At 37.6% G+C, this 9478-nt stretch overlaps 1 protein-coding gene across 1 annotated transcript; it reads right to left on the bottom strand.

Annotated features, from left to right (window-relative positions):
* Positions 1–2531: 2531 nt before the first annotated feature.
* Positions 2532–9134, bottom strand: LOC145676568 (E3 SUMO-protein ligase ZBED1-like). Its single transcript, XM_081747405.1, has 2 exons — positions 8876–9134; positions 2532–4429 (listed from the first exon to the last, which is right to left on the bottom strand). Exons 1-2 carry the CDS (start codon positions 9132–9134, stop codon positions 2532–2534), a joined length of 2157 nt encoding a protein of 718 aa, XP_081603531.1.
* Positions 9135–9478: the final 344 nt, after the last annotated feature.

The raw sequence follows: 9478 nt of genomic DNA, 5'->3' as shown, positions 1-9478 counted from the left end.
TATATATATATATATATATATATATATATATATATATATATATATATATATATATATATATATATATATATATGGGCGGCGATTCGGGGGGCAAGAGGGGACAGTTGCCCCCCACTTTTTTGAAGTGAACCCGTAATGTATAGTTTCATTTGGAAATGAAAAGTTTTGTATATATTACTGGTTCATAGAAAAAATGGTGCCATATAACATTTGTCGTTGCGTTAGTACGTATTGGTTATTTGTCTTTCCGTTGAGTTAAGAAAGCTACAAGAATTGCGTTTTAATTGCAATTAAAAGCAATTAATATTGCAATTGCGTATTTCTTTAAATATCGTAGGATACAGGTAAGCCTGTAGTATTTACTGTCTTTCATTATCTAACCCGGGATGTACTTGAACCAGAACCCACAAAATAGGGGTAATGTATATATTTTCTGAAAGCTGGGATCAAGATAAAATCAAAACCGGTTACCAAAATTGGGGAGGTTTCATGCATTCCGCTTAGGGGCAGCACTTTACTCATTTTATTAAAATCTTTAAGCATGTCCATAAAGTCCGTTGCAACCCCAAAAAATCTGAAATGATGATACAGATATGAAAACAGAAAAACGTGTCTTTTATCATTTTAAAAGTACGCGTATCAAAGTAAAATAAATTGTCCCATGGTCCCCCGCAGATCCCAGACGGGGTCCAACTCAAAATTTTTAAATGGAAAGGGGGGTCTACTTGCATATGGTATGAAAGTTGGTGTTGAATGAAAGAAGATAAATCAAGTCTCGACTCTCTACGATAACTCTGTGCAAAATGGCGATGGGTCAAAATGTCAACAAAAGCGTTTTTAAAAGTCTATGACCACTCCTATTAATCTGAAATGGCGAGAGAAGTGTAAAAAAAGAAGAAGAAAGAAAAAGGAGGAAAGAAAAAACCTAAAATGTATCAATACGCTTGTGTTGGCATTTTGACTCATTTTGCACAGGCTTATCATCAAGAGTCGAGACTTGCTTCATCCCCTTTCACTTAACATCAGCGTTCATACGATGCTCAACTTGAACCCATTTCAACATTTTGAGTTAGGCCCCGTCTGGGGTCTGCGGGGGACTCTGGGACAATTTATTTTACTTTGATACGCGTACTTTTAAAATGAAGAAAGACACGCTTTTTTGTTTTCATATTTCTCTCACCGTTTCAGATTTTCCGAGGTTGCAATAGATTTTACGGACACGCTTAAAGTCCAATTGCTCTTTCTTAACCCAATCCATATACATCATCCCTACTTTGTGGGTTCAGGTTCAAGCACATCGCTAGTAAGAGTAATAACATACATTTAATGGCGTGTGTGAAATTAAAAATATAAGTTTTTCATTAATCCCCAGTTTCAACATAACTTCTACAAAACAAGCCTCATTATTCATTACTATGATTACTGTTATCCCTTCTATTTATTTGCTTTGCAAATTCGTTATTAAATAATCTGATCACACAATATTCCAGACCAGTAGCGTAGCCAGGATGTGTGTTTGGGGGGGCCCAAGTGCTGTTATAGGTACATATAGAAAAATTACAAACAAAAAAATATATAAGCATAAAAATATATAAAAAAAATACAAACATCAAAGTACCAAAGTACATTGTCGGGCCTCTTTGGGGGGGGGGCGGCCCCTCCGCCCCCTCCCTACGCCACTGTTCCAGACAGAATTTTAAGATGTTCATGAGCAAGCAATCAAATCTCTTCTTACACTTTCGTTATTTATGAGTACCTACTTGCGTTGCTCTTGTGAATTTACTTAATGAAATATGAAATACGATATATGGTATTTTAACTAAAAAAGATAGTATCCTATTAGTTACACAACCTTTCGTCAAACAACTAGGAAAACTAACACTGATATACAATTATTCAGATCATGCCTTGCCCCCCCACTTTTAACGTCCAATCGCCGCCACTGTGTATATATATATATATATATATATATATATATATATATATATACGACGATCGGATCGAACGTGATAGTCATGTGACAGCGCGAATATTATAAAGAGAAACTAAAATAGGATGGAACGAAAAACTTACCATTACGCCAAATAGCTGGAGATAAGAATCTGCTCCTTATGTCTTGCACAGTGCCTCTTCTCACCTTTTGCACACTCACGTAACTATCGTACACGTAATTCTAGATCACCGAATACATTTTTTTTGCACTCTATACTTTATATTTAATTGTAGTATTTGCACATTTAAGAAAAGCGCAACTTTTATCCATATTGTAAGTTTAAGTGTTTTATGTAACTGGCACTTAGCTGCAACACATAAAATACCATTAAATGAGTGGTAGGCGCACTAAAATTGTCCTAGAAGTGCGATAATAAAATTCGTGAAGCCTACTGCAGAACAGTAATTTCTTTAATTCCATTGAGACACTACATATTTAATAATAATAATAATAATAATAATAATAATAATAATAATAATAATAATAATAATAATAATAATAATAATAATAATAAATCGACGATTTTCTCGGCTGTCCTTTACATATTGGCATTCAAAAACAGTATCTGAGACACCCTCTTGCCACCAAGACGATTGCGCCTTTCTGTAATTATTTGCCCTGCCTTGGAGAATACTCGCTCGCAAGGCACAGACGTAGCCACAACACAGAAACGAGCCTTTGCTAACGTGAAGAGTGCAGGGAATGTGGTTCTCTTCTCTGCCCACCAAGTAAGAGGATTTATTTGTCTTGAGACTATTGGGTCCTTTATAAATAAATCCACCTCTTCAATTGCCGCTGTAGTTGGTGATGGTTTATAGATAAGTTGGCTCACTGATTCATCGAAGTCTTGCCAGATACTAGATTTCTGGACAGGATTCGTGTGTTGATGAACTGGCGCAACGACTCTTTTTCCGTGGAAATTTGTGCAGTAATTAATAAGCAGTTGTTTTGTTTTTTCAACGTATCTGACCTGGCTGAAACCCTTTGTTTTGAACCTGGGATCCAGAAATGTAGACTCTGCAAAAAGCCTATTTTCTTCAATGGCCTTGAAGCGTCTTTCTAATTCTTCAGACAACTTCGTGGCCATTGTCTCTACATTCTTATGTATGTCTGCTCGCCCCTGGAATTTCAGGCACCATTTTCTCATGGCATTGTACAAGAGAATTATTTTCGAGGCCGTGACATTTTTCTCACTGCACATTTCTTCTGTGCAGTCTTTAAAGACCTGCAACAACTCACATGCCTGCTGAATTATCACAATATCTTCATTTGTGATGTTTTCCAGGTCGTGGTAATTTAGGGCAATTGTAGTCATAAGAGAACTCTTAATTTCAATTATGCGTTGCAGCATGTCGTATGTTGAATTCCAGCGGGTAACAACATCTTGCTTTATTTTTAGTACGGATTCCCCCAGTTGTTCCTGCATGTTTTTCAGTTTGGTGGAAGCCTGTGGACTTTTTTTGAAAAACGTAACCACCTTTTTAATTTTGTCAACAGTGGCACTGATTGAGGGCAAACAAGATTGCACAATTAAATTCAAAGTATGTGCAAAGCATGGAATATGCTTCCATCCTGTTTGTCTTATACCTTGAACAACGTTTGCTGCATTGTCACTTACGACTGCGACGATTTTATTTTCTATTTTCCATTCCCTGGCTACTCTCTTCAGTTCAGCGCACAGATTTTCTGCAGTATGCCGACGTTCATATGAGAAACATTCTAATAGAGAGGAATGTAATATCATTTCACTTCCTATATAGTGTGCAGTGACTGATAGGTAACTATCATTAGCACTCGATGTCCATCCATCAGTTGTCAACGTAACAGCCTCGCATTGTTCGAGTTGTTGCATAATCTTGCCCTTCGTTATATCACACATTTCCTGCAAAAGGTTTGTGGATAAGGTCTTCCTTGTAGGCATTTTATATCCATTGTTCAGGAGACTTGAATATTTCTGAAACGAAGGGCTTTCTACTATCTGAAATGGCAGGTAATTTTTTACAATTGTCTCCAAAAGGGCAAAATCTATGTCTCTGGATTTTTTACTGGAAAGAGGCCGTTGAAGGTAACTACTGATAGTTCCTTGGGACCGGCCTCTTCCATGAACCGAAGAGGGTGCTTGTGATAGTGCCGGTGTACTTGAAGCCTGGGATGTTCCGTCAGCGGTACTCGAACCGGGAGCAGATAAACCGGAATCTCGTTCCTCACCAATTATTGCCAACGGCTCATCAGGATTATCGTCTTGTGCGGGGGTTGTCCGCTGTCTTGACAAGCTAATTGTGGGGTGGGCTCTGCGTGAATGGCGGGTAAGATTAAATGTACTTCCGCCTTTATATGAAATTTGTTTCGAACAGAAATTACACTTAGCTTTCCCGTCCCCCAAGTCACTAAAATAGTTCCACACTTCACTCTTTTTTCTAGAACTGCTAGACATATCTAAACGTTATAAGAATAACTAAACACAAACACAAAATAGTACACAACTACAAGATGTCATAAAATTCCACTTCTGCACAACACACTGCAATTACTAGATACACACAGATAAAACAAATTAAGAGTTAATTGTTAGAGATTAATTTGTTTTACAGATAAAACAAATTAAGAGTTTTATCAGAGCAGCAATATGAGGCCAAAGCAACGTCTTCATTCGTCTTCTCTCTCAACCCCAGAAGAACACAGACTACACAAAAAAACAAACACTTGCATTGATAACCATCCCTTCCTCTCCCCAGAGGTTTGTTGTCTTAACGCTAGAACAGGGTGACCAGGCTTTCTTCCAGTAAACTTCATCAAGGGAAGCAAAAAATCAAAATACAAGGGGCTCTACTGCAGGACGTCATCTGGACATCCAAGGGGAGGCAATTGTTCCCTCCCCACTGAGTTTGAGTTTTATACATCATTAATAGGGTAGTAATATATCAATGGAAAACGCGAAATTTTGCTTATATCGAATAGTCTGTCACCTCCCCTCCCCCAGCAAACTCTGAAATGATACCCTTGCTGCACTGAGGCAGTATTTGCTAAAGGACGTGACTTACATAAGAGTAATATATGATCCTCCGGGAGGGGGAGTGGCTAGTTAACTCGAAAGAATATGCCCTCTGAAGTATAAGCCTGGAAGAGGAGTGTAGTCACTGGAGACAAATGTCCTTCTCCCAATAGAGTTCGCCTGTTATGGGCTTATTACACATATTATTACATAACTCTGTTGCCTGGAGTTCCAACCCATTAAGAACAGGGGGCACGGTGGCTCAGTGGTAGAGCGCTCACTAGGGTTCTAGGGTTCCCTGACTCGATCCCAGACTAACTGAGTTTGTGGCGGACGACATTGTGTCCCGTGGGTTTTCTCAGGTTCTTCCGTTTCCTCCCACTTTCTCATTCCACTGTTTCTTTCATCATCATTCACTTGCTATTTCATCCGTCTCCTTTGGCACTTTGCTTGCGTAACCGTGGGACGTTAAACTAAAGATTTCGTTTTTTCATTAAGAACAAAGGAGTCTAATGGAGTAAAATATTAACACAATGTTGCAAGTTTTAGTATACGGACATAATCAATACGGGGTGAATGAACCTCCTCCCCGCCCCCTTAATATATAAAGTATGCTCTGCTATAATTTATTTTTTAAAAAAGTTTGATTTTGATGCAATATGCTGAATATATTTTGTTTGAACCTTCCAACTGATCACCTCTGAATGGAGCTCAAATCAGTGAATAGTAAATATAGGCTCATTAACCCCATCCCCCCTCGATTTGTTTTTAAAAAAATACACGATAACTTTCAGAACTATGATTCGATTTTGATGCAATTTTCATGCATACACTTTTTGGGACTTTCTCCCAGTTCTCAGCGCTTGTGATTATCAGGACTAAACGATAAATTTAGTTCTCTACTCTTCCCCCCCCCCCCCCATTTAAAAGTATTTTAAAATAGTTATCGTAAAAGAAAAATAGACTTTGATACAATATGGTGCTGTTTTTAGGCTATAGCAATAATCGCCACTACTTGGATTTAAAATAAATCTACAATTAGAGGTAAACTATTCTTTCTCCCTCCCCGGTGTGAAAAGTATGTTCCACGATTACCCACTTACAATATATATATATATATATATATATATATATATATATATATGAAAGTGTGTGTGTGTGTGTGTGTGTGTGTGTTTGCGTTTTGAGAAAATATGTTGTGTGTTTCTGTTTAGGTTACAGTTGGTCGAACATGAGGAGTCATTCACCGCACCCTCCCCAAATAGTATATTTTTTTTTAGGATTCACAATAGTTTTAGCAAATTAAAATCTTTCGACTTTGATGAAATAAGGAGTAAATGTTTCTGAGGAATCTTATCGTTTTCACTGCTTGGAGTTGAAATGTGTTAATAATGATTGAGTGAATCCACCCCACTCTCACCGCCCCCCTTCCCATTGTAATTAAAATATTTCAAAGAAAATTTCGTACAAAAACTTGTTTTTATAAAACAATGTGTGGTTTGTTCGAGATTAGAGACACTCTTACAGTTTGATGTTTATTCAAAGGGAAGAGATAGAGTCACTCGCTTCAACAATGTATCACCAGTAACCAAAAAAATCTTGTCTTGTGAATTGCTATGGAACATTTGTAGCCGCAGATATTGGGTTGCCATTCGTCCCGCAAAATCCGGGAATGTCACAGAATCGAGATGTGCGTCCCGAAAATATTTCTCGGGACGCTAAAATGTTCCGGATTTCAGCGAAGAAGAAAGGAGGAGAATATTGTAGTTCGCCTTTTTCACAGGATTAGGTATATAATTGTTCTATTCAACTTCTGAGTATGGAAATTCAATAGTTGAAAAACAAAATGGAATACATAAAACATGAATTTAATTGAGTTCACGATTTAACTACTTAGACACAGGGGCGGATCCAGGACCGACTTCTGGGGGGGGGCGGTAGGTTTCATACTGCTACTTTTAAGGGCTCCAAACTTTGGGATGGGTTTTATTTATATATATAAAATAAGAAAATTTCCTTTTTTGGGGGGGGCGATCGCCCCGATCGCCCCCCGCTGGATCCGCCCCTGCATTGAACGAAGTAGGCCTATCCGTTTCATTGGGCCAGGAACAAAAGGCTTTGCTGCTCAATCTTATTGTTACCTTTAGTACTCTGTTTCAATCTGCCTCTTGCTTCTGAAATATTTTAATCAATAATCCCTATCCGATATTTTTGGCAATTTTCCTCTGACCATTCAAGAAGAAAAATAAAATGACTAAAAATGTGATTACGTAATACTTGAATGACTTTATTTAATGGAAGAAAGTAAATTAGTGTATAACACTTCTTTTCATTTTAAGCATTTCAAAGATTCTCGTAATTTATTAGCGCCCCGGAGTTTCATTTTTGAAATATGGCAACTTACGTAGATAATACTTTTGTTCTTCATAATCTGAAGACAGATCTGCGGTACGTGACGATTCGCTGGTCGTTAGTACCAGTCTTTTTCGACAGAGGGAGTCTTTGGCTGCGAAAAAGATACAAAGCAGACGTTGTGCTCCATCTGTTAGGAACGATGGGAACTCAGTGAACGTAGTCGTTACCTTTGGAATGACACAACACCAGTTAACAAAGAATTGACACCTTTGAACGACGACTCCCAACCATTCAAAAAAAGAACAGGCGCCTTTTTGAACGACAACTCCCAACCGTTCAAAAAGGAACTGGCACCTTTGAACGACTCCCGTATCGGTGCCGGAGCGAATGAGCTAGCTCCACCAAATGAACTGCCTCGACCCATCACTAATTGTTACAGAAGATAAACGTGGAAACCGCGCTTGATCGCTCGTGAGAGTTGTCAGAACTCTTCTTAGCGCGGCCTTACTCTAACATATGATAGTTATTGATAGCTATCATTTGATAGTTACCATTTGTATCTAAAATTATAAATTTAGTTTCATTTTCAGAAGAAGATTCGGGCGCATCAGACGATGATTTGGTTTTGGCACTCTCCACGCTAGCACGATCTAGCTTAAACTACGGCAGTCTGATAACGTTGTTATATTACACAGTTCACCACAGTCATGTGTATTTTCCTTCCTGCTATATACAATTACAGTATTCCGGTTTCTACATTGGCAATCCCTGCCACCTGTGAACATGTTTCCTGAAAAAGTGCCACCTGCAATTCGGTTCAGTTCGTGTACCGGTAACATTTACTTCATTTGTTCTCCTATTAGAATGAAAGCTATTATTACTTCGCACACTTGAAATACCTTGTTGTTGGACATTGATATGTCGGACAGAGGCATAATTAACGGGATTACGATTAAGATTAACCTCTCCTCTATTGTTGTTTTGCATCATCGATTGGCTTTCAAAATATTGAACAGTCATAATAAGATTGTTGAAATTGACGCACTGGGTCGAAATTAACATTTGCTGTAATTTAAAAGGTAATACAAATGCGAATAGATGCTATTATTCTAGATTCAGGATGAAACGGATTAATAGATTTTATCCAATTTTATGGTGATAATGCCTGTAACGAATTAACGCATCCCTGTTGGCCAGGTTAATTCTGATAGCATTAAACCAAGTTGAACATTGAGGCAAAAGAACATGCGGAAGAATTTTTAAGAATATAGATTCATCCACATCCATTAGATCACACTCATTTTCGAATTTTTCTATAAATGTGGTGGCCGGTATATCATCAGACCTGCCACTAAACTTTGTAAGAGATTTAATTTCACTAACCCTTAAAAATTTACCTCTTTTTCTATTCTTCACCTGTCGTGAATTTACAAGATGATTTCTGTCACGATGCGAGGAAAGAGTGTTTCTTCGATTCTGGCTCACACAAACTTTATTATCACTACTTTCGAATGTTCAGGGTAATCATCACTTACATTCATGTTCCTTTGATGATGACGCTGATACTGAGACGTCTGCAAAATGTGGAACAGGAATTCCATTGCTGTTTGTATAAGCATTAACATGATTCTCACTAGCTAACATAACATTTTCTTCAATTGAGTTCACTTCTTCCTGTAAGTCTCTAATCTGCTTATTGTGTTCACTTATTTGAGCGGAATGATCATTAACTATAGTTTCTACCACTTCGAAAGAATTTTGCATCTCAGTGAATCTACGTATAATACGATCCATCTTAATGTCCCTTTGTTCAATTTGTCTGGTCGATTTTATTGTCAAGTAATTTCACTTGTTCCATTTTTTGATTCATGCAATCAATAAAATCCTGCTTTAATTGTCCCATCTGTTGGTTCATTTGATCAGCAAAATCTATTAATTGTCCTATATATTAGTTCATTTGTTTCATCTGTTCCGTTTGTTGATCCATTCGGTTACCAATATCTTGTTTTAGTTGTCTCTCAAGTTGGTTGATTCTTTCCATTTGTTGCTTCGATTGTTTCATTTGTTGTTTAATGAGACCAGCCAAGTCAGAAAAGCTCATTTCAGTGTTGACATCTGATTCACATGTATATCCAATA

The sequence above is a fragment of the Thermobia domestica genome, unplaced genomic scaffold (assembly GCF_964235325.1).
Source record: "Thermobia domestica unplaced genomic scaffold, izTheDome1.hap1.1 HAP1_SCAFFOLD_221, whole genome shotgun sequence".
Taxonomy (NCBI): Eukaryota; Metazoa; Arthropoda; class Insecta; order Zygentoma; family Lepismatidae; genus Thermobia; species Thermobia domestica.
Note: the sequence above shows the minus strand (reverse complement) of the source record. Positions and strands in the feature narration are given on the sequence as shown.

Bases quoted from the DNA above. Each gene is read 5' to 3' on its own strand.
- LOC145676568 (XM_081747405.1), bottom strand. From the start codon at position 9,134: ATGGATCGTATTATACGTAGATTCACTGAGATGCAAAATTCTTTCGAA. The intron at 4,430-8,875 runs GTAAGTGATGAT...TATAACGTTTAG, and splicing joins ATCATCAAAGGAACATGAAT to ATATGTCTAGCAGTTCTAGA.